The 26,269-nt window shown below is 43.1% G+C and overlaps 1 protein-coding gene across 1 annotated transcript in view; it reads left to right on the top strand.

The window, feature by feature from the left end:
- GRIN2B (glutamate ionotropic receptor NMDA type subunit 2B) overlaps nt 1–24,821 on the top strand; it is a 279,080-nt gene extending 254,259 nt beyond the window's left edge. The window contains exons 9-12 of the mRNA XM_053661458.1: nt 16,206–16,366; nt 17,584–17,771; nt 20,339–20,577; nt 22,913–24,821. Of these exons, the coding sequence (XP_053517433.1) occupies nt 16,206–16,366; nt 17,584–17,771; nt 20,339–20,577; nt 22,913–24,769 (2,445 nt within the window). The 3' untranslated portion in view covers nt 24,770–24,821. The remainder of the gene's footprint in view (nt 1–16,205; nt 16,367–17,583; nt 17,772–20,338; nt 20,578–22,912) is intronic.
- The last annotated feature ends 1,448 nt before the right edge of the window (nt 24,822–26,269 follow it).

Here is a 26,269-nt window from a genome sequence, read left to right as displayed (position 1 = left end):
TGATTACAGTGTCCTTGTAATACAGTTTGATATCAGGTATTGTGATCCCTCCTACTTTGTTCTTCTTTCTCAAGAGTGCAGCTGCTATTCAGGGTCGTTTATGGTTCCATATAAATTTTTGAAGTGTTTGTTCTATGTCTGTGAAATATGCCATTGGTACTTTAATAGGTATTGCATTGAATCTGTAAATTGCTTTGGGTAGTATGGACATTTTGATGATGTTAATTCTTTCAATCCATGAACACGGTATATGTTTCCATTTGTTTGTGTCTTCCTTGGTTTCTTTCTTCAGTGTTGTGTAGTTTTCTGCATACAGGTCTTTTACTTCCTTGGTTAGGTTTATTCCCAGATATTTTATTTTTGTTTTTGCTATATCGAATGGGATTTTTTCCTTGATTTCTGCTTCTGCTGTTTCGTTGTTGGTGTACAAAAATGCCTTTGATTTCTGGATATTGACTTTGTATCCTGCTGTTTTTGTAGATTCTATAGGGTTTTCCATGTACACTATCATGTCATCTGCAAACAGTGACAGTTTTGTTTCCTCCTTTCCTATTTGGATGCCTTTTATTTCCTTTTCCTGCCTGATTGCTGTGGCTAAAACTTCCAATACTATATTGAATAGAAGTGGTGAAAGTGGACATCCTTGTCTTGTTCCTGATCTTAGTGGAAAAGCTTTTAAGTTTTGCCCGTTGAATATGATGTTGGCTGTAGGTCTTTCATATATGGCCTTTATTATATTGAGGAATGCTCCCTCTATCCCCATTTTGCTGAGTGTTTTCATCATAAATGGGTGTTGTACCTTATCAAAAGCTTTTTCTGCGTCTATTGAAATGACCATGTGGTTTTTGTTCTTGCTTTTGTTTATGTGACATATTACATTTACTGATTTGTGAATATTGAACCATCCTTGCATCCCTGAGATGAATCCCACTTGGTCATGGTGTATGATCTTATTGATATATTGTTGGATGCGATTTGCCAATATTTTGTTGAGGATTTTAGCGTCTATGTTCATCGGCGATATTGGCCTGAAGTTTTCTTTCTTTGTTGTGTCTCTATCTGGTTTTGGAATTAGGATGATGCTGGCTTCATAAAAAGAGTTTGGGAGTTTTCCATCGTTTGGGATTTTTTGGAATAGTCTGTGAAGAATAGGGATTAGCTCTTCCTTAAATGTGAAGCAGACTAACTTCTTTATGACCCATTGACCAAGTAAACATGACACACACACTTGAAACCCAGGGGCCTGGTGTCTTAGAAGAGTCATCACAGAGCTCCCTGCAGAGGCCTTTGAAAAATGTCCTACTCAGTAGCTCAGAAAATGCCCCATTAGCAAGCATAATTTCCTCTAACTATGTCCACCTAGACAAAAACTTGAAAGTACAAGTGTGAAATGGAATCACCTAAATTGTTTTCCAAAATATGTGTTGTAATTTATAGGCAAGCTGTCCTGCTGGTAATCTTATCTCTTCAGCCATTTGCTTATCCTAGAAAAAGTATCTTTTCCAAGCCTGGGATAAAATAACCTTGGCTTTTGTTTTAAGTGGAAAAATTAATTTTAGTAGGTTTGTGGGGTGCAAACTTGAAGTTGTGCCACTGAAAACTCAAATCAGACCAAGCTTATAGGGCTAGCTTCAAAGAGGAGGGCACTCACAGGTGGTGTATGGTCAGAGACCAGAGTTTCCAGAGCACAGTGACTTTGTCCCTGAAAGACAGTCTAAGCTGAGGACATCCTCTAGGAGAGTAAAGGGCAAGGGGACAAGTTTTAAGATGAAAGTTTAAGCATCTAATTTAAAATCTGGAAGAGGCCCTAAAATAGTTTTATCTCACCCTTTCTCTCTCTCTCTTTTTTGCATTTATGGAAATTATGTTACATGGTGTAACATACTAATATTTAACACATTTACCATGTTTATTTGTCTCTCCCTGCTAGACTATAATGTTCATGGGGCAAAAATTTTTGTCCTTGTTTACTGATGTATCTACAATAACTATAATAGAGTTTGGCAAATATAGGTGCTCACATATTTGTTAAAGAATGAATTAATGAATCATTTAGACAATGAAAAAATAAATGGATGGGTGAATAGGCAATTATATAATTCATATAGTATTCATAGTATAAGCCAATACTTTTCTTTCTTTATTAGCCATTTGAATTTGACAAACAGCTAACCGGTTGAGGGGAGAGAAAGAGAAGGTAATATAGATAAGAAATATTTGACATTCATAGCCTCAGATAAAATTTGCTTGTGGTTTCTACTATTAAATCTTCTAAATCAAGCAGGTATTTATAAAGAACACTAAGTAAATGGGTGTCCAAATGTATTACTATTGTAGCTTATCAGATCTTAAATTAGAAAGGGATTTAAGGACTTAATTGGCAAGATCCCTGATTTCTTTGAAGCCCCTGAGCGCCCCTCCCCTCGTGTGTGGGAAGAACACAGTAGGCCCCTACACCTGTCTGTGCACCAAGCCCGCACAGTTCTCTGAATGGGAGACCTCAGCTTCTCCATCAGCCAGGTGCTCACTGAGCACTTTCTGCTTTCCCATCGCTCATTTCACAAGAGGGGCCAGCCCTGAAATGACTGTCACTGTGCCACTTTCTACCTTTAGAGGAGAAAAGAGATCAATGGTAACAAAACAAGCTTATCCAAAGGAATGATTAAAAGTAAAAAGAGTTTCTAAGATTGTCCTGGAATAAGAACATAATAAACACAACCTTTTAAACTGTCTGTGGTCATTTGTAGCTAAACACCTTGTAGCATTCACATCCCAGTATCCTGATGCATTGCAGGTACTCACGGAATGTGTCTGAATGAAGGGTGACCCTAAAGAGGAATGTGAACAGTGTAATTCAGACTGATTTTCAACAGAAGGGTTGAAGGCAAAGGGGCTTTTAGACTTAACTCTCAGTCAACTGGAAAAATTAAATTCCATTTCTCCACTAATAGTGGTACTGATCTTTTCCTTTTGTAGCCGTCACCTTCCAATAATTGGGTCAGCACTGCAATCGGAGTCCTGTTAAGGATGACTTAAGTCCATTGGATTGTCATGATCCCAAAAGGACTGGGGCATGGAAGTGTCTGCCTTCCCTTGTCATTGACTCTAGTGCAGTGCCTGGTGTCTAACGGGCACTTGATATGTGTGTGGTGACCGATGGGGAGGACGGGAACAGAGAATGTCTGTTTGCTCTTGGATAGCCAATGAACTGCCCAGGCCTCTGCTTCCTGCTTCTTTCAGGGGGGGACTTTGTTCAATCAGCTTTTTCAGACTCTATTTCATAGTCTTAAAGACATAATGTGTATTCTTTAAAAAATAGATGGTAAACTTTGTCAAGGAAATGCTGTATCAAGGTTAAATAAGATGGACCCTGTGAGGGTCCATTGTGAACCCCAGAAGGGGATGAAGTTCACACAGCAGGATCCCTTGAGGCTCCCTCCCAGTGGTGACATTGTGTACACTGGACTGCCCCCACACAGGGCTGACTTCACTGACCAGAGCAAGAAGCTCTGCTGCGCTGTGAGTGGGTAACAGTGAGGCCATGTGTGCACATGCCGGCATCTCCACTTCTCAGTTCATGGGACGGACTGATCTGATTGATCACCAGGAAAGTTTGCCTGCCACCCTGACATGCCTGTCCCTGGGCCCTCAGTTGCCCTTGGCCCTGCCTGGCACAGATCTTAGGCAGTCCTAACCCAACCCTGAAGATATTGCTGCTGTGATAAGAACCTTGGGTTATCATGCCAACAACTGGAGCACCACCCCTAAATCATTGGGGCATCTTGCATATGGAAACCCTCATAGTGACCTTCAGCATTCTCCCCAAAACTGTGTACAAGCTGTTGGAGCTTGTTGTAGAGTTCTAGAATATCAGTTTCCATGGTGAATCCATTGCACCCTTTACTGAAAATCATCTTTGAAGACTATTTCTCCTCACTGGCACCCAGAGCTTGCATAAAATACCCACAACCATCTCTGCACTCCCACAAGTCTGTCTGAAGTAGAGTCAATGGCAACTGCACATCTTTGTAACTAACAGTCCCCCTACCCTAAGGGCAGGTCGAGGGAGCATAACCAAGGCCACCTGTAATGCACAGAACGACTTAAGGGTAAAACTCAAATGCCTTAGTCCTTAAGCCTCTGTTTCATTCCGTCTCCATGTTATCACAATTATCTCCAACTCTGCCACAGTTTTGGTGCCAAAGAAATATTCATATGCTTTGTCAGGTCCTAAATTTGACAAGCTCTTTTGAGATCTCAGATCTGATATATTTTTCGAAGAGAAATGGAGAAGGTGCCAAGAAAGATGTCCTTAGCTGGCATGAAGACGTATTAACTCCTCACACACCAGGGATAACAGAATAATGCTAGACTGAGAACTGTTAATGCTCAACTGTGTGTTGCATGAAAATGCAGTAACCAGTGAGGAGGGTACCTTGAATCATTTTTAATATAGTAGATATATTTACATTTGTGCTATTAAACTCATTCATGCATTTAGTCATTCATTCATTCATAGTGAGAGCCTACTAAGTGCCAAGTACTGTTCTTGACACTAGAGAGACAGCAGTGATCAAAACAGACAAAAGTTTTGTCCTTCATATCACTTACATTCTAAAGGAGCTGAGAAAAAAAATACATTAAAAAGGCAATTATATACAACATTAGATGGTGTTAGCTGCTACAGAAAAAAGTAAAGCAGAGAAGAGAGATAGTGACTGTTGGCAGAGGAGTGGCAACTGTAAATTGTGTGATCCAGGAAAGCTTCAGTGAGAAGGGCCATCACGTCCGACCTGACGTTAGTGAAGGGCTTTCCAAGCAGGGAGAAGAGCAGACTGAGACAGAAGTCTGCCTGCTGTTTTCTAGGAACCATTGCGGCTACTGAGGGAGTAGGAGGAGATGATATGGTGGGGATGACATCTGCCACTTCCTCTCCTGCCTTCTTCTGAACTTGATTTTGCCCAGCCTTCCATCTTGATGTCTTTTTTGTATATTCCTCCCCTTACACTCTCCCTGACAATGGGCCAGATCCTTAGTCATTTCCAGCAAATGCCCCTACGCCAGCCTCTCTGTTCTTCAAACCCATACACTTGAGCAGAATAACGATGCCTAAGTATTGTGGCGTGCACATGGTGTCCTTTCCCAGCCTGACCATTCAGCCTGCTGCACAGGGTGGCTTCTCTCTGTGCACCAGCTGTGTTCGATGTTCACGTCAGAACATTCTTTCCAACTTCAGGTAAGACATGGTGCTTGGGTCCCTCTGCATCTTAGCCTGTCATTCATACCTCTTGCCCTAAGTGCCCTGCCCACACCTCTGCTTGTGTATTGCCCACCAATCTGTAGGGGTCAGCTCCAGCTCTGCTTCCTGCAGCCATCCCGTCCCCACCCTGACATTGCCATCTCCACTCCCTCTAGACTCCCATCACCTCTCCTTGCCTTACATCTTGTTTGAAACTTGGCACAGTGCTCATTTAGTCATAGGCTTTTTCTATCCTACGTGTGTTGATCGAGCATCTGTTCTGTGTATAGAGAACTTTGTGATGTGTTTTACAGCTGAATGTGAGGACCCTGCATTTGAATTCTTGCTCTGCTGGTTTCTAGCTGCAGGACCTTATTGAAATGACATACCTCTCTGTGCATCAGTTTCCTTGCTTGTTAAGTGGGGGCAACAATACCTACTTCATGGGGTTAATGGGAAAATTAATGACTTACTTAATGTGTGGTACATTAACATAGAAGTGTCAGCTGCTGCCATAATTATATTACTGTTATTTCTAACTGAACTATAACTTAGGGATTGTATCTGTTGCCTCATTTCATTTCAGATATTCATTTCAGAGCTCAATGACTTATACATGGCTTTTACCCATTAAATATATGTTGATGATGATGTTTTATGGCTAGACATAAATAAAAGTTTGCAAAATACCTATGACTTTAGGGTACAGGTTATATATCACAGTAAAGTTAATACAGGAATAAACCCACTTCCTCTAGCAGCTCAGGGACCAAACCTCAGTTAGTTAGCATGAAATGTAATGTCATTATCTGATTTTAGGAAATATTTATTAAGGCCTATATATCCAAATTTTGTAAAATACAAAAGAAATAGTTGATTTACTATACGGAAAAGTGGTATTTTATTTTTCTACAAGCTCTTGTTTTGGCCGCAGCAGGAGAGGTAGCTATGGGAGAAGAAGTTCCATCCCTCCCGCCCCCTCCTCCCCTCTGGAGCCCGTCAGAGGAACCCCAGCTCCCCCTAAGCTCAGGGAGGCCAGGGGCTTCTACCCTGGGAGCACAGCACCCAGAGTTGTGAAGACGTACTTGCCAGGATTCTCATATCCAAGTGCAGGTTTCTTCACATGCAAGCTTTGGTGTGTTTGCCACTGTGGACAGTCGTGGCACTGATACTAACGATAAGAGGGAAAAGAGCAGAAATGACTAAGGTGTTCGGTGCTTGTTATATAACTCACTTTTGGTGGTAACAAAATGCCACTGGGTTCTCCAGGGACCCAGGAAGGGAACTAAGTAAATTTTGGCAATTTTGGCAATTTTATTTTATACCTGTATCTACTAGCTATATTCTGTAATGTTATTATCACAATTCAGTCACCTACTTTGAATGAATTTGAACAATATTCTCTCCTATGAATAATGTATAATTAAATGTAAAAATAACCATTTTTCCTCCCACCTCCACCCCCAATTAGAACTTTCACGAAAGGGAAGAGCCTGGCTTTCATACCAGTTGCTGTATCCACAGCCAGGTGTGCCATGGGCAGGGTTCTGGGTGCCTCTCCTGGGCCCCAGGCTTTGGAATGGAGGCTTTGTAATGATATGCTGCACCGTATGTCTCCTCTTAGAGCCTTGTTGAAGTTCAGTTTCAAAGTTTCTTAGGTCACTCCGTTAATAAATGCTGGAGCTCAGGTCTGAGCTTAGATCTTTTGAGCCCTTAAGTCATGTGTTTACTTACTGCTTTATCATTAAATTGCCCTTTCACTGTAAGTACAGACTGCCTCCTTTTAGCCATCTGTTCCAAGCATTTGTAGCCACGGAACAGTGAAGAAGATCCTGCCTTCAAAAGTCTGCTCTTTGTAACCTGGTCTGACCTTCTTCTTCCTACTTGGGGCAAACAAGGGATCATTTGGGGCGTGTGGGGAGGCCAGTTCCTCCAGCCACCTTCTCCTGTCTTCCGACGTTGCTCAGAGTCTGAAGTCATGCGCACAAACCTACTTCCTCCCGAGCTACTGTAGGACAGTATTGTGGGAAGATTGAGTAGCATACAGCATACGAGTGGCTGCTATACTTACTCATTCGTTCGTGGGAAAATTGAGAAGATCTAAAGAGAGAAGAAATACCAAACGCGATGTACTCTGGGATGGGGTGGGGGACATAGGACCCAGCACTCCCACTCCCGGGAATTACCTTAGAGAAATGAAAATGGACATTTGCACAAAAACCAATACATGAATGTTACAGCTGCTCTGTCCATGTTTACCCCAGACTGAAACTAACCCCCTAAATGTCCTTCCATGGGTAATGGGCAAATAAACTGATACATTCATACAATAGATTCTCAGTAGTAAGAAAGAATGACCTAGAGATACATGCAGAGCGTGGAGGCATCTCAAAGGCATTGTCAGTAAAAAGGCCCATCTCAAAAGGTCACAGACTGCACGATTCCAGGTATATGACATTCTGGAAAAGACAAAACTGTGGGGCTAGAGAACAGATCAGTGGTTGCCAGAGATGAAAGGTCAGGGGAAGGTGACTTTAAGGGAGTAACTCAAGGGAGTTTGGGGGCTGATGAAATTGTTCTGTGTCCTGATTGTGGTATGGTTACAAGATTCTATACATGGTTACAATTCATATAGCTAGTGGGGATTTAGCACGTAGTAAATACATAGATTCACTTGGGGAAGGTGAGAAAGGCCTGGAGACTCACAGCAGTGGTGGCTGCACAACAACAGGAATGTACTTGATGCCACGGCACTGTCCACTTAAAAATACTTAAAACGGTAGATTTGTGTTAGGTTTATTTTGTCACAATTTAAATGGATGAATATATAGACAGCAGAATTCGTAGAACTGTACATAAAAGTAGTAAGCCAATAATTACAAAGTACTCTGAAACCAGAGGGTACTGAATGTAACAATAAGGACAAAGGAGGGGGTTGGGGAGGGAAGAGGGTCCCTGCGGAGCCGTGATGCTCCGCCACCTCTCGTAATTGGTAGCAGAGGCCGAAAGCAGCCCTTGCATCCTAAGCCTTCCCACTGCTTCTCTTGGGTGCCTCAGAGAATTGAGTAGCATTCGGGCATTGATTCTCTTTGTGATTCAGATGTAAAATCAGGAGTAACGGAATAAATATTTATGTGTTGGATTGTCAAGCTTTGAAGACAAAAACCCCCAGTTCCGTGTCTCATGTGGATGGACCCAGCAAACAGGACGTATGATACGCATCTCTACAAGGTCACTGTGCTGGTTTGTCCTGATCTGCATGTGCTGATTGAACTCCGACTGGATGAGAAGAGCCATTTTTCAAAGGAACCAACTACCCACGAAGGCACTTGCTCGCCCTCCTCATTGTGGGAGATCACTTCCATTTGTGTGCTGTCACTCACAAGACCTCACTCTGATTAACCTCCTCAGCACCTGATGGCCAGTACAGAAGCCTGGGTGCCATCAACATGTAGCAGAGTTTTTGCTTTGTTTTCAGACCCTGCTCTTTTCCCAGGCTCTTTCTAACACAAAAACCCAGTTTTGACAATGCCAGAATTCTTCAGTTGCTTCTGACAATAGTGATGATGATGATGATGATATTAATAATGATAATGGTAATACTGTAATAATAGCTAATCATGTACTTACCATGTGCCAAGCACTGTGCTAATGCTTTGCCCAGAGTAACTGATTTAACTATGATCCCTATGAAGTAGGCACTCCAGGAAACTGGGGCACAGAGAAGTTAAATGAGTTGCTTTAGGTCACACAGCTATCAAGCAGCAGAGCTGGAATTCAACCTCAGGAAGTTTGGCTCTAGAGGCCCTGCTGTTTTGTATGCCTTCTAGCACGAACAAAGAAGTCTCCGTGTACAGAATTCAACCCCCTTCGTGACGCAGGCCCTGCCTTCTTCTTCAGCCAGGCCAGCCTTCTCAGGCTCCTGCAGTGACAAGCTCTCGTGGTCTCTGCTCATGCCCAGGCTCTCTCACTGTCTGGTCTGCACACACAGTTTTCTCCTTTGAAAAACCTCCTCGCTCCTCTTGTCTGCCTGGAAAACTCTTCTTTCAAATCCTAGCCCCCTGCTACAGCCTCTGCGACCCTGCTCAGGACAGCCCCCTCTTCTCTGTGCGGCCACTGCCCAGCAGGCATCTTGCTCCATAGCACCCATCACGCTGCCCCTTGTGCCCTAGCCATCCTGAGCCTGGCCCCTGTCAGGCCTTCATGTTTGCTGTTCCCTGGGTCCAGTACACATTCCTGCGATCTGTGCATGTCCGGTTCCTTCTCATTGTTCAGGTCTCCCCACAGATGTCACCTTCTCAGAGAGGCCTTTTTGGGACAGCGAGTCTAAACTTGTTCTCCTACCAATCCCTCTCTATTCTGTATAATAACTCTTCCCATTTCTTCATAGCACTTTGTTTTCACTATTGGAAATCATCTGTGCTCCAGTTATCTACTGCTGCACATCAAACTATTCCAACACTTAGTGGCTTAAAGCAAGAACCATTTCATTTTATTTTGCAATTTTGTGGGTCAGATATTTGCATAAAACTTAGCTGAGTGATTCTTCAGCTTCATGTGGCATCTATTGAGGTCACTCAGTATTCAGTTGGTGGCTGGACTGAAAGGTCCAAGTTGGTTTTACTCTATCTAATGTCTGGTGCCCTAGGCACCAGGAAGCTGGAAGGGCTGGAAGGCTGGGCTCAGCTGGGACTACAGACAGAAACGCCCACATGTGGTGACCCCCACATGGCAGCCTTGCGGTTGTTGGACCTCTTAGAGAGTGGGCTGCTTTCCTCAGAGTGAGGTTCACGTGACCTAGCCTCAGAAGTCCCCGTGTGTTACTTCTGCATATTGTCTTGGTCACACAAGTCATCAAGGCCAGGTCGGAATCAAGGGGAGGGGACGTAAACCTTACCTCTCAATGTGAGGAATGGCAAAGAATTTGTGGCCGACCCCGGTCCACTACATTAAAATTTTTTTAATGAAAAAACAGGCTTATCTGCCTGTCTTTTTTACAATGTGAGTTCTTTGAAGGCAGGATCTTATTCTCTGTAACACGGCATCCTTAGAACGCAGGGAAGTATCTACACCTGACAGATGCCAATAGGTACTTGCTGAATGTCTGTATGAATTAAAGACTAAATGAATAGGCAAATGAATTAATGAAAAACTAAATGAATTAAAAAATGAATGAGTGCATAGATCTCTAACACCCTGGTATGGAAACTTCTTAAAAACAGATTCTATCTTTTTTCGTCTTGTGTCCTCAGTTCCTGATACAGTCATCTATACTAATAGATGTTCGTTAAATATTTGTCAAATAAATTAATGCACTTTAATTATCACAGTTAAAGGAGACACATTGACTTATTCCCAGCACATACATAGGTGTTGAATTAATAATGCTATACATAGGAAAATCAGTTTACATATTTATTTAATAAATAAAGTGAAACAGACCAGATCCCCACTTCCCTGACTTCTTCCCTTCCCCCTTTCTCCCTGCAACAGAGGCCCTCTAGAGAGAAGGCAGCAGCTGTAACAGCCAATAAGCCCTGGAGTCTGATCATCTTTGGGTAGGGGCAGGGACCTTTGTACTGGCACCGTTCTTCTAGCGTGGTTGCCAAGGCTAGTTCATTTTGAGGTCATTAAGATCGGGGACTGAGATGATGATGTGAATAGCTAGAGGGCTAGATTCTGATTCTCTGCCGCTCTCCAGGAGAATCAAGTGAGATGCAATTCTCTTAACATTCTGACATTGTTTTTGCCCTTGTGCAAGTGTGTGCTTTACAGTAAGTGCTGAAAGCATGTGTGGAATCCAGAGGGGGAATGGGAGTTGGCATTTGATATGAACAGGGAGTAGGACTTGTGGGCTAGCATTTGAGGCTGCAGTGGAAAGGCTCCGCTCCTGGGGGTCAAGTTCTCTTACTTCACCACATGGTCTTAAACAATTTACTTGGCCTCTTCAGAGCTCCAGTTTCCTCTTCTATGAAATGGGACTGATCCCTACAGTACCTTCTTTTATGTGTTTTTATTTCCCTATCTAAATGTTTTTTTTAATAAATAATCCTAATCTGGGTAACTCTGGAAAAAGATTCCAAGATTAAGGAAGCCCTATTTTGGCCACAGGTGACTAATAAGAAGTACTGTATATAAGTTCGGTTTTAAATCCCACGTATGAGTGAAATCATATGGTTCTTAGCTTTTTCTGACTGATTTATTTTGCTTAGCATAATGTTCTCAAGGTCCATCCATGTTGTCACCAATGGCAGTATTTTATCTTTTCTCATGGCTGAGTAGTGTTCCACTGTACACATGTACCACATCTTCTCTACCCGGTCATCTACTGAAGGACACTTGGGTTGTTTCCATGTCTCGGCCACTGTGAATAATGCTGCTATGAACATAAGGTGTATATATCTTTGCAAATAAATGTTTTTGAATTTTCAGTAGATATCCAAAAGAGGGATTGCTAGGTAATATGGTAACTCTGTTCTTAATTTTTTTGAAGAAATTCCATACCATTTTCCATAGTGGTTGCACCAGTTTATATTCTCGACACCAGTGATAAGGATTCCTTTTTCTCCACAACCTCTCCAACACTTGTTATTACTTTTCTTGTTGGCAGTAGCATTCTAACAGCCGTGAGGTGGCATCTTGTTGTATTTTCCTCTGCATTTCTCTAATAGCTAGTGAAGTGGAGCATCTTTTCATGTGTCTGTGGGTCAGAGGAAAGGGAGTCGGCGGGCAGAGAGGGTAAAGGGAAGAAGATCATTTGACTCTGGGTGGTGGGCACACAATGCAATAGGCAAAGCACGTTTTCCTACTAATGCACATTTTAAACCTCTGTAATCTTATTAACCAGAGTCACCCCAATAAATGTAATAAAAGAAAAAAGAAAACAAATACCATACAAAATTCTCCACTATAACATTAGAGTGAGTTTTTTAGTCCAGTGTTGGTCTCCTTGATGTATTGGGTTTAAATTTTTTTTTAAATAATTGTTTCTTGGGGTTCTCCCTGTCAAATGGATTTTTGGTTCTTGACAGCATTAAACTCTTGTCCTTCTCAGAACCCCAAGAGCACTGATTGTCCCTCAGGCTAAAGAAATGCCATACAATGCCTCATGGCTTGAAGCGAGTTTTATTATGAGGCATTTTAGGGAAGTATCTGGGTATTTAGCAGATTATTTTTATAAACCTATGTTTTATTTAAACCTCATTTAGCTGGGACATGAATTTTCAAAGGAAAAGGCAAGCTCACTTTTGCTTCTGCTTTGGCTAATTTTGAGGCAATTGTGCTCTCTCCCTGTTGGTCTCCAGACTGGCCTACTTTAAGGAATAAATTAGAGAATGAGAGTTTTCAACCTTAAGGAACATTGCCTAACATAAGACAATTTTAGATATTAGAACTTCATCTTTATAAAAGCAGTTAATAATTTTGAGACTCCATGATGTGCCGGATATTGTGTTAGTTGTTTCCTATATATTATCTTATTATTTATGTAAAATAATACTTCTAGGAAAATGGGCCTTTGTGCGTGTAAGTAACTTGCCCATGTTCATACAGCTGGTCAGAGACAGAGCTAGAATTCAAATCCGAGTGGTCTACCTCGGAGGGCAGTGCTTTCCCCAGGACTGCCTTCTCCTCCTTCCAGTGCTGAGTGGTTTCTCCGATGGATTTTTATGGAAGGTGCTTTAACTATTAGAGATTTGCTATGTTCTTATTTAATTCCTTGAGTTTCTTAATTGCTTTAATTTATTTTCAGATATTTTATCTCAGTCCCCGGCTTGTGTTTTTGTGCTGCTGCGTTTCTCAGAGAAGGTCTTACTTTGATGCAGTCCAGTTTGTGTTGACTGTGTGCTGTGTATGGATTGTGCTTTTGGTGTTGTATTTTAAAGAATCAACGTCTACCTCAAGGTTATGAAGATTTTTTCCTAAAAATGTTATAATTTTAGAATTTATATTTAGGTATACACTCCAGTGAGTTACTTTCTGTGTATCTTGTGAGGTGTGGAATGAAGTTCTTTTTCTGCATAGGGGTATCAGATTCTTCCAACACCATTTGTTGAAGACTGTCGTACCTCCACTGAATTACCTTTGCAACACACGAGTGGTCTGTTGGTGGGCACTCTGTTCTGTTCCAATGGTCTCCTCACTATTTCTATTCTAATGTCACACTGTCATGTATTATAATTAATAAGTTGTGAAGTCAGGTAATGTAAGTCCTTCAACTGTGTTCTTTTTCAAAATTTTCTTGAATACTTGAGGTTCTTTATCACTTCTTTAGCTTTTAGTTATTCAGGCTTATTCTTATAAAACAGCATCTAGAAATCCAAACATAACTTAAAATTCAAAGTTACTAAAGAGTAGTATGGAACCGTTCCATAATCTAGCTTCACCAGAAGTGAGGCAGTCTGGGTGCCAGATTCCATTTGGTTAATCAAAAAGCATTCTGTATACCTTATATGGATTGCCAATTTTCAAAAAACTAGAATATAATAATTTATACTAGAATTGTGTTGGACATGATTTTAGCTTTCATTGATATTCTCAAGAAGATACTTTGAGCCTTAAAGTATGTTAGTCATTGTGAGCATTGGTTGTCTTGTCCTGGCAAAGTAAAAATTACTGATTAAAGGGAGTTTATTTGGTTACATTGCTGCCTGCCATGGTATCTATTTCTACTTTTGACTTGGAGGGTACCTTTTTTCCAACATCTGAAGTATTATAATTGACAGGGGTATCCATAGCATTTTGGTATCTGTCTCTTCTAATAAAGCATATCCCTATTCTCTTTGAATTTGCTATCTGCTGGAGACAGTGAGGAGTACTATTAGTTAAGCTAACTGAGCCCTGATAATGTTAACCATCACAGCCGCTGTGCAACAGGTAGCAAACTACTTGTCTTTTTGGGGCTTCCATTTCTTCATTTGTAAAATGAAAAGTTTAGACTAGGTGACTCTGAGTGTCTCATCCAACTCCCAAAACTCTTTGACTCTTGTAGTGTCTTCATTCACCTAAAAATCACAACCCTTTTAAAAATAATTAAAAATTCTTAGTGGCATAAAAGCACTGTGGTAAGTCTGACTGGAAGCTTTTTAAGTCAGAAAATAGTGGTCTTTGATGCATTACAAATTGCCTAATACCACTGTGTGACTATTTTTGACTGGCCAACTCTGAGCAATTAAGATGCATTTATGGTTCCAGGTACTGTGCCATGTTGTTGTCCATGAACCCCATATGCTGAGAAGCTCTTGAGCTCAAATCAAGGGAAGAAGGGAGAATGGCTATAAGCACAGGCTACTCTGAAGGTTCAGAGTACACCTAAGCTGGCAGGTTAGACTTTCAAATGTATCTCCAAAGCATATGGTATAGTATTGAAACCAAGAAGACTTTTAAAAATATTTTATTTATTTATTTTTAGAGAGAGGGGAAGGGAAGGAGAAAGAGTGGGAGAGAAACATCAATGTGTGGTTGCCTCTCATGTGTCCCCTACTGGGGACCTGGCCTGCAACCCAGGCATGTGCCCTGACTGGGAATCAAACTGGTGACCCTTTGCTTCACAGGCCTGTGCTTAATCCACTGAGCTACACCAGCCAGGGCAGAAGACTTTTAAAAATATCTACATCTTTTCCTATGCCAAGGCATAACAGAGCTAGTGTCGTCATATTCTGTCTGTTCATTGTTATAATAATAAAATGAGATGCCTCTAAGTATTAAGTTTTCTATGGAATACAGAACATGAGTATGAATTAAAATAATAAAAAGAACACTTATCGAGCCTATTTATTAGGCACTTACGATATGCAAGGTGCTGTGTGAAGAATTTCTTATACATTATATAATCCTCCCAACAATAATGAAAACTCAATGTTATTGTTTTCTTCTTACAAATGAAGAAATGAAGCACAGGGAGTTCATGTCACTTGCACAAGGTTCCACAATAGTAAGTGGCAGAGCTGGTCATCAGTCTGTGTCTGTCTCAAGCATAGAGCTCAAATTCTTAATGACTACATCAGAAACTAGCTCTCATAAGTTAGGCAGCTCATTTGAAGAGTAATTGAATTTGTAGTATGAATTACAGTTATCTAAACCAAGAACACCGAGTACCGATGGGTCACTTTTGGGTAGACTTAATGGAAGAAAAAACTCATGGAAAGTTTCCTGAGAAATTGCTTTGCCTTTTGAGATGAGAACATGAATTGCCCTAGGGAGAAAAGTGAGTTCGTGCTGAGGGGACAGCTATAAAGATACAAATGAACAAATCACGTGTTTAGGGAGCAACCCACAGACTTAGTCATTGCAGGGCAGTAGCCAGAAATAAAGCTGATGTCATAAGGGTAAAAATCCAAGAGATTTCACTTTATTACGATAGGCACCAGAGAGCCACTCTCAGTTCTTAAGCAAGGAAAGGAACCTAATTAAAACTGTGTTTGATATTGAAATTTATTCTACAATTTATGTAGGATGAATATGAGCTTTAAATGCACCAAGGTAAGTCAAGAGAAAATATCTTAGCAAATCATATTTGACACCCAACAAATTATTTATAAGACTATAATGTAGCTCACCTCTTCAAGGCCCCGTGGCCTTGATGGTGCAGTGACAATATATTTAGGCCCCCAAATAAGAGGCATGGAAGCAGATTTTACACTGTTTTCAGAAATAAAGGTGACTAGTGCACCACAGTTAAGCCAACAGAATGCTTCCATCATCACCAGTATTGTGCAGTGTGCACAGATGGGGCACGTGGGTTATAGATTGAAGTCAGGGTCAGGCAAGCAGAAAGCTTTCAACAATATGTATTCAACTGAGTGGAACTGAAGTCCACTTTTAGATAGCAATCATTGCTCCTGGGTGAGAGCTCATGCATTCCGTGAACTATAGTTGGGTCCGTCCCATTATAAATCCACTAATACTAACTTAATATCTGTTCACCTTTTCTGAAGTATTTTCTTTCTCTACCTTTCTGCCTCTCCAGTTCCAGAGACCTAATGACTTCTCACCCCCTTTTCGCTTTGGGACTGTGCCCAACGGCAGCACGGAGAGGAATATTCGCAATAACTACGCAGAAATGCATGCCTACATGGGAAAGTTCAACCAGAGGGGTGTGGATGATGCATTGCTCTCCTTGAAAACAGGGTAAGAACTGCTTTCAAGCTCAGAGTCTGTCATATGTTTCTCGCATTTATTAAATGTACAAAGTTACAGCAAAGAAGATTTCACTTGCTCTTCATGGATTTCTAAATTAAATGATTTGGGGTAACAGAAGACCTCTCTGTCACCCACATGGTTATGTCTAAATTTCTTCCTGTAGCTCTGATGTGCTTAAGTGTTGGTTTTAAATGTTGATTTATATGATGAGGGAAAGTAGGGGAAGGGGCAAGTCAAGGAACATATATAGAGGGGCCACAGGCAGGGACAATGGGGTGGGGATTGACTGTGGGAGCCAGGGGCTGGCTGGCATAAGGCAGGTAAGAGCAATGGAAAAAATGTGGGACAACTGTAATTGAACAAAAATAAATTTTAAAAAAATATATTGACTTTTGCCTTCCTGCTCTTAACCCTAGTCTTAATTCAGTTCCCTACATATTTCCTTCTTGCAAAGTACAATATACAGAGGAGGGCATAAGTAAGTTTACAGTTGTAAGTATGCAAAGCACAGAGTTTATTCTTGTTTTTTTTTGTATTATTTACCACACAAACAACTGTAAACCTTTTTCCTGCCCCTTCATAAAATGAGGTCCTTACATGTGTTTAGGAATTGGAGAGATCTGAGTTCTTTGTTTCCGTCTCATTCATTTCACACATTCACTCTTAACAGAAGCCTGTGCTGCTGCCACCCCAGCCACTTGTTGTTCCCCGTGTACACAACAGAATGCTGAAACCTTCCTGACCACAGAAATAGCTTATACTCGATTGGAGCACACACACCTACACTTATCCCACTCTGGACTGTAATGAACTGAAAAATGAAAAATGTTACATAAATCTAACCCATGCTGTTTGTTGTTATCATTGCAATGGTTACTTTTCATTATTTCTGTTATTATTTTTATTGATTCCTTTTTACTTCCTCTCCCTTACAGACACAGCTTATGAGTTGGCTTTAGGCCCTAGTTACATTCTTGTCATTCCCAGTAGGAGGGAAACAACTCCTCCTTTTGACTTGAAATCACACAAAGAATATCCTGGGATTTAGGCTTTAGATCCTGTCTGAGTTTCAACTTGCACTTTTCTTTGGACCAATTCTCCCCATAGTTTTCTGGACCCTACTGCTTCATATTAATGGTCCCATAGATAGCTTTGTACTAAAATTCCTCTACTGGATTTGGTTGGTTTGCTTCTTTCTTGCACAGGAAACTGGATGCCTTCATCTATGATGCAGCAGTGCTAAACTACATGGCAGGCAGAGATGAAGGCTGCAAGCTGGTGACCATTGGCAGTGGGAAGGTCTTTGCTTCCACTGGTTATGGAATTGCCATCCAAAAAGATTCTGGATGGAAGCGTCAGGTGGATCTCGCTATCCTGCAACTCTTCGGAGATGGTGAGTTAAAAACGGGAAAGTGCCTTCTTGGTCTCTTCTAATGGCCAGTCCAAAACATCAGCCCCTCTTCTTTCTCTGTTCGTTTACCTCTGCATTTACAGTATTTCCAGAGAAGCATGTCACATTATACTGTGAGATTGGGGGTTTGTATTAGTTTCCTAAGGCTGCCATACCAAAGTACCACAAACCAAGTGGCTTAAACAACAGACGTATATTCGTATATTGTCCTATATAGTTCTGGAGGCCAGAAGTCCAAGATTGGTTCATTGGTTTTTTTCTGAAGGTTGCTACAGAAAATCTTTTCAGTGCCTCTTCCTAGGTTATTGTGGGTTGCTGGCAATCTTTAGACTTCCTTTGCTGTAGACACGTGATCACATCTCTGCCTTTGAGTTCAGGTGGTCTCTCCCTGTGTGCATGTTTTTCCTTTATATGTATGCATCTGATTTCCCCATTTTTTAAGGACATCAATTACATCAAATTAGGGGCCTTCTCTATTCCAGAATGACCTCACCTTAACTAATTACATCTGCAATCATCCTATTTCCAAATAAAGTTCACATTCCAAAGTATTGGAGGTTAGGGCTTCACCGTAAGAATTCAGGGGACACAGTTCAACCCATAACAGGGTACAAGATGGGATCAAAGATTAAAGTAATTGATTAAGGAGGTATGTTTTGGAATTGCAGGCTATGATCAGTCCTTTAGGGAGTAAGAGAGGCTGATATTAGATGTTCCAAACAATCATCTCACATGGGGCCAAAGTGGATGGCACTTTGGAAAGATCTTTGCTTTTCATGTGCCCAGAGAAAGAGCAGAGCAATCAACTCGTGGCCATATCCTCATTCTCCCCTCTCCCCCATCTTGCTTTTTTAGCTGGAAGACATAGGAGGCAGACATCATAAGGTTATTCCCCAGTGCCATTCTCGCAGCAGACCGAGCAGCCAACTTGCTTTGAGAAAAGCTCATCTATAACATTATAGCATGTCTTCTGCATCCCTTTTCACTTTATTGCCCAAAGTTTGTCCTCCTCCTGTTAGCCCCACATAAGCTAATCCAGTTATGGTGGTGGAGCTTGGCTCTGCTTGGCCCCACAGGCCATCATCCAAGCAGTTCTCTAAATTACGTCTGCAGAATCTTGCTGTTGTGGATGAGATAAGAGGCAGAAGAGCACAGCTGGATTTTTCAGACCCCAGGGGAAGTCGGTTGCTCCACTGGTTTGGAAAATCATAGTTTGATCCAAGAAATGAATAAAAAGTGGTTTGGTTAACATTGGAAAGAGGAGGGGTTACAGCTAGAGTATTAACCAGACATTTTGGTGTAAGGGCTTCTGTGATTTTCAGTGTAGCTGTCACTTAGAGGCAATGACAGAGCCCATCTCTGAGGAAGAACAAAGTAGAGATAATTTGTGTAAGTGATCAGTGCTCTAGTCAGATTATGCAAAATTCAAATTTTAAACCAAACCAAAACTATTGGAACGTGCAGTTTTCTTCACGAAATTTTCAGAATTTTGCTCATCTAGAATTAGATTCATTCAAGGGCATGAGGCTTCTTTCATGTTCTTTTCTCTAGATTTTCTACCTTGTAAGTCCTAGTACCCAGTGAAGTGGATAAAAGTCATTGAAACCTGACATGAATTGAGTCCATCAAAGCTCCCTTAAGCAGTGTTAAAAGGAGGCAGACCTGAATTCGTGGTTGCATTTAAATCAGGCTTACTCCCCTTTGCTCTTAATGTTTATAGTTTCCTCTGCAAGAAAAGACCAGTAAGTCTGAGGGTCCCTAGGGAATCAGTGAATCTCTCTGCTGATCGCTTTCTCTCCTACCTTCACCCAATGGGTTTTGGTTTTTTTAAAAGCAGTTTTTTTAAGAGCGGTTTTTTAAGAGCAGTTTTTGAATCACTTGTTTGATGGTGTTATTTTTCACTGTCTACAAAATGAAGTGCAGAGTGCTTAGTCTGATGCTCAAGCCCTCAGCAATGCTGCATCAACCTTTTCCATTCAGCTTCCTTTGCCTATTTGTATTCTCTTTGAACTGTTCTGCATGCCTTTGCCTAAATAAGCTTTCTGTTTTCTGACGTTCCTCCCATTGATCATGATATTTCTGCTGCCTGGAGTGCCTTTTCATACAATATAAACTAAAACTCACCCATTCACCATGTCCACCTCCAAGTCTTATCTCTCTCATGAATGCCTAACCAGCCATCCCACCCGTGAAGTTACTCTCATTAATTTGAACTCTTGTTACTTGTTTATAGCTTATCATATTAGAGTATTTATATACTAGTATTTATATACACAGGATAGGTAATGGAGAACTGAGTTAATGTCTCATATCTTTGTATGATCTGCAGTACCATAATCAAGTTCTCAATAAATACTTGTTGAATATATTGAAGAATATGCATGATGTTATTAATAAAATTACTGTTAACTTTCTCTATTAATTTTCTTTCTATATATCTCCCTCTTTCTCTTTCCTGTTTTTCACTCTTTTCCCCAATGCTCCTCTTTCCCCTTGTCTTTACTCCTCTGCTCTTTCCTCTCTTTACCTATTCTTTGCCCCATTTCCAGGGGAGATGGAGGAGTTAGAAGCTCTCTGGCTCACTGGCATTTGCCACAATGAGAAGAATGAGGTCATGAGCAGCCAGCTGGACATTGATAACATGGCAGGCGTCTTCTACATGTTGGGGGCAGCCATGGCTCTCAGCCTCATCACCTTCATCTGTGAACACCTTTTCTATTGGCAATTCCGGCACTGCTTTATGGGTGTCTGTTCTGGCAAGCCTGGCATGGTCTTCTCCATCAGCAGAGTAAGTAAGCTGATTTAGGTGCCTGGAGCCTGTAAAAGGCAGCTTAGTCCAGTGCTCCGCAATAGGAAGAAACCCAGGAAAGCACTAACTCCAGCCTGGGCTGCTAAAGCAAGAAACCACATCATGTTTCCCCACAGGGTTGCATGATTTAATTTCGAGTGGCTCAAAAAACAGGTGATGCTGTTTTTTTCCCCTTCAAGAAATGGCTTTCTATGTGGGGGTTGGCCATTTGATTATCAATAAGAACTAGCACATCTATCAAAATTTAAAAATTGGCCTTTTAACAAGTGCCTTTCATCACCATTGGTTAATTCTGTATAGGCTGTAATAATCATTTAATCCTTTTTTAAAAAATTGTATTTCTATCTAAATAGAGAAATACAATGTGTCCCCTCTTGTTCTAACACACAAAGGTGTACTATTGTTTCATTGTTCCCCTCTATGTTTTAGCCATGCATGAGTTATGGTGAGTTAAATAACTTAACAGAACCTTCAAAAAATAAATCCTGACCCATAGGAAATTTACATCCCAGAAACTTCCTTAATTGGAGCAAAGTATAACTCTGAAGTTGTTCTTTATTTAGGCTTCTTCTACATTTCTAGTCCAAACTGAGGATTTAGGACAGTTTTGAATATGAACAGAAGGTCACAGGGAAGAGTAAAAAAAAGAACGAGAGAACGAGGGATTCTTTTCATTTTGTTAATGAGGTTATGGGACTCATTCATGAAAGGCAAACTCAAAAGTCCTTTTAGAATAGAGATTTGGATTTCAGATATGACCAACTTTAGCTCAAATGGAGTTACATAAGAAAATGGATTTTTCATCAAAATGTTCCATCTTTTGATCATTTTCCCGTAGTATATTGGTGATAGCAATTTCCTCTCCAGCTGTTAGTTGACTCAGGCTGTTCAGTAACATGGGAACAGGAGGATGGCATTCGTGGTCCCAAAGTCATGTTGTTTCTTTGTGTGGCCCTTCTCAAGGTCCTGGGTAGGGTGATGGCAGAAACAATGGGAGCTGGTGACCGGCAATAGAAATCCCATTCATAGCCCTTCTATTTAATCACTGCCTCTGTCCAGAAACAATGCTGGGCACTTTCTCCCGGCCATCATTAAGAAAGGCCAGAAAGGGGACCCGAGGAAGAAAACAGAATAACCCTGGCTTGAAAGGCTACCCTGCTGCTGTCCTCTGGGACAGTGAGGCTCAGCTCCTCTAAACCTTGCTTCTACATCATTTAGCTGCCATTCTCCTTCCTAACCTTCTCTCCTCTCATCCCCATCCAGGGACAACGTCCCTTTTCATATTAATCCTTTTCTTTTCAAGACACAATTCAAACAACCTCCTCTTCAAATACTTTCCCTTGCCAGGGAGAAAAGTTCCAAATTTGTCCACTTTTGAAGGCAGGGAGCAAGATACTAGCAGGAGGTTGGCTTGACTTTCAACCCAAACCCAACCCATTTTCTCTCCTGGGTGCTGTTCATTAAGGCTCTATGCACAGGGAGTTTTCCATCAGTACTAATTTGCTAAGAGATTAATTATTTATGATAAGATTGAGTGAGAAGATATAAGAAGAAAACCAGGAGCTAGAGAGAATTCAAGAAGGAAATTATTTATTCCCATTAGCACTAGATATCTGTCCCAGTTCTTCACTCCTACAGTGTGGGGCACAGCAGGAGAAAAATCCATCTTTGACCCTAGGGCTTCCCAATTCTCTTTGTGAGTTTGGTTTGTGCTTGGCTCAAGAAGAGAATTGCTCAGCTGTTATTTGATTATTGAAATTCTAAAAGCTGCTCAAAATTTGTCAGCTGGAAAAGAGTGGCAATTGTGAGCTACTGAGCTCCCCTGTGCTTTACTGCAAACCAAGAGTGGCCAGCCAGGGCAGAACACTTTCAACATCTGTGGAGCATTGCTGCTGATTTTCAGAAAGCTGACAATATTTCTGCTATTGGCTGATGTTGGTACCATGGCATCATCTTTAAGATGGCAAAACCTGGGCATAGAAAGGGGAATCAGTGTGATTCAGTGAGGGAGTCAAGGCAACAGTGTCATGTCTTGTGATTTTATCCTATCTGCTCCAGTCACTTGGTATAGCCATGCCTGCTCTCAGATAGCCAGGCAACAACCTTAGCTCTTAGTATGAGACTTCTACATACAAGGGGATAAATCATGCTAGCTTCTAGCCACATCTTATTATGAGTATATTAGACTGTCTTTCATCTTTTCCCTGACTTTTCTCATCATCGGATAGACAGTTAGTAGCGGGGACAGGGCGGATTCTGTACAGTCACCTCTTAGCCTCACTGGCGACCTAATCCACCCCATCCTGTCCTTCAGGGCATCTACAGCTGCATCCATGGCGTGGCCATTGAGGAGCGCCAGTCGGTGATGAATTCCCCCACCGCGACCATGAACAACACGCACTCCAACATCCTGCGCCTGCTCCGCACAGCCAAGAACATGGCGAACCTGTCCGGGGTGAACGGCTCCCCGCAGAGCGCCCTGGACTTCATCCGCCGCGAGTCCTCCGTCTACGACATCTCCGAGCACCGCCGCAGCTTCACGCATTCCGACTGCAAGTCCTACAACAACCCTCCCTGCGAGGAGAACCTCTTCAGCGACTACATCAGCGAGGTGGAGAGGACTTTCGGCAACCTGCAGCTGAAGGACAGCAACGTGTACCAGGACCACTACCACCACCACCACCGGCCCCACAGCATCGGCAGCACCAGCTCCATCGACGGGCTCTACGACTGTGACAACCCGCCCTTCACCACCCAGCCCAGGTCCATGAGCAAGAAGCCGCTGGACATCGGCCTCCCGTCCTCCAAACACAGCCAGCTCAGCGACCTGTACGGCAAGTTCTCCTTCAAGAGCGACCGCTACAGCGGCCACGACGACCTGATCCGCTCGGACGTGTCCGACATCTCCACCCACACCGTCACCTACGGGAACATCGAGGGCAACGCGGCCAAGAGGCGAAAGCAGCAGTACAAGGACAGCCTGAAGAAGCGGCCGGCCTCGGCCAAGTCCCGGCGCGAGTTCGACGAGATCGAGCTGGCCTACCGCCGCCGGCCGCCCCGCTCCCCGGACCACAAGCGCTACTTCAGGGACAAAGAAGGGCTGCGGGACTTCTACCTGGACCAGTTCCGCACCAAGGAGAACTCGCCGCAGTGGGAGCACGTGGACCTGACCGACATCTACAAGGAGCGGAGCGAAGACTTCAAGCGTGACTCCGTCAGCGGAGGGGGGCCCTGTACCAACAGGTCGCACCTCAAACACCCGACGGGCGACAAACACGGTGTGGTCAGCGGGGTCCCTGCACCTTGGGAGAAGAACCTGACCAACGTGGAGTGGGACGACCGCTCCGGGGGCAACTTCTGCCGAAGCTGCCCCTCAAAGCTGCACAACTACTCCTCGGCGGTGGCAGGGCAGAACTCAGGTCGGCAGGCGTGCATCCGGTGCGAGGCCTGCAAGAAAGCAGGGAACCTGTACGACATCAGCGAGGACAACTCCCTGCAGGAGCTGGACCAGCCGACTGCGCCCTTGGCGGTGACGTCAAACGCCTCCACCACCAAGTATCCCCAGAGCCCAACCAACTCCAAGGCCCAGAAGAAGAACCGGAACAAACTCCGCCGGCAGCACTCCTACGACACCTTCGTGGACCTGCAGAAAGAAGAAGCCGCCTTGGCCCCGCGCAGCGTGAGCCTGAAAGACAAGGGCCGGTTCGTGGATGGGAGTCCCTACGCCCACATGTTTGAGATGCCAGCTGGTGAGAGCACCTTTGCCAACAACAAGTCCTCAGTGCCCACTGCCGGACACCACCACCACAACAACCCCGGCAGCGGCTACATGCTCAGCAAGTCGCTCTACCCTGACCGGGTCACGCAAAACCCTTTCATCCCCACTTTTGGGGACGACCAGTGCTTGCTCCACGGCAGCAAATCCTACTTCTTCAGGCAGCCCTCGGTGGCAGGGGCGCCGAAAGCCAGGCCGGACTTCCGTGCCCTTGTCACCAACAAGCCAGTGGTCTCGGCCCTTCATGGGGCTGTGCCAGGCCGTTTCCAGAAAGACATCTGTATAGGGAACCAGTCCAACCCCTGTGTGCCTAACAACAAAAACCCCAGGGCTTTCAATGGCTCCAGCAATGGTCATGTTTATGAGAAACTTTCTAGTATCGAGTCTGATGTCTGAATGAGGGAAGAGAGGTTAAGGTGGGTATGGGAGGGTAGGGCTGTGGGCGTGTGGTGCGCATGTCACGGAGGGTGACGGGGGTGAACTTGGTTCCCATTTGCTCCTTTCTTGTTGTTTTAATTTATTTGTGGGATCCTGGAGTTCTGATTCTTTCGGAGGGCATCCCTGGTGACCAGCGTTGTCTCGCCTCCCTTTCCAGTTCGCTCCTCCTCCCCCCATCTGTGTCATTCCTGTCCCCGAGAGAGGACGCAGTGGGCTCGCTCAGCATGGGAGGCCAAAATGGAGAAAGGAAGTGGCTGCTGTGAGCCTTCTCCTAGCGTGGAAGGACTCTGTCACCCACTTTGAGTGAAGCAAGGAGAAGGAAAAGGAGGCCACGTGAGCACAGGGTAGCTGTTCCCAAACTGATCTTTATGTGTAGGTGAGATGGCAAAAGCATTCAAATAAGACCATGTAGCACACTTGCCTGTGAATGAAGAGAGGCTTTTGCTAAATTCTTGGTGCTTTGATGGCATCTGTCTAGGGGTCATGTGCCAAGCAGAGGTGGGGGAAGCCATGTGTGTTAGTATATAAGCCAAAAAATGCTTGCTTCTATTCCATGAGACTCGTTAATGGTGAACAAAAGGTCATTGGTGGATGATGAAAAGTACATTATAGCAGTCTTTCATGGTGCCTTGGAGGCAAGAGAGGATGGACTGCATGTGTATGTGTGTCCAGATACACTTGCACACATGTAATCAATACGTGTGTGTAGGCAGGGACCTACAAATGTAGAGAAAGCAATCCTGACATATGTTTCTTTCAGTATCTGTCAGCAACTTGCTTTTTTTTGGCTTATATACAAACAGAGATGGTCATGCGTTACCTAAGATTTTGGCTGTCTCATCCCTTCACCCTTCCTGAATGAGAAGAAGGGAAGTTCTTGACAGAGAAGATTCTGTGGTCTAGACAGAAAGGTGATAAGCAATCTTGGAAGAGCAAGACACAAAAGTAATGTCTCCAGCTACCAATACTTTCAGCTGATTTTGGCCAAGATCTTTCCAGGAAGGCTAAAGGGAAATAGAAGTAGCCATGATTCTTTTGCCCACACCTGAGATCAAAAGATTCTATAAAGCTCTCTTGAGCTTTAGACCCTCAGCTGGTCAAGGTTTGGGGAGGAGCCGAATGGCTTTGAAAAACAGGGGAGTAGTTTGTGGTAGGGTAAGTGAGAGAGGGGGATGTTTTCAACGCTTTGATCCCTTCTTACTTAACCCGGACCTAGGAGAGCAGGCTCGTTCCCCCCAAATCGATCGCATCTGACAGGGAAAACAGACAGGTAAGAGGAATGAGCTTGCTCATGAGTACCGCTCTGAGACGTGGAGAAAAGGAAAGAGAGTTGGAAGTAGGGAGGGAAATGGGAGGGCACCCCTGCTACCCCACTGGGTCTGGCTCCCTGAGATCGTGACATTGAGTCAGCGTGAACACTCTCGTTAGAAGCCCTTCCACCTTCCCACAGCACCTCCT

The sequence above is a fragment of the Artibeus jamaicensis genome, unplaced genomic scaffold (genome assembly GCF_021234435.1).
Source record: "Artibeus jamaicensis isolate MK-2021 breed Jamaican fruit bat unplaced genomic scaffold, CSHL_Jam_final contig_233, whole genome shotgun sequence".
Classification (NCBI taxonomy): domain Eukaryota; kingdom Metazoa; phylum Chordata; class Mammalia; order Chiroptera; family Phyllostomidae; genus Artibeus; species Artibeus jamaicensis.
The sequence above is the reverse complement of the archived record's forward strand: the minus strand, read 5'-3'. Positions and strand labels throughout refer to the sequence as shown.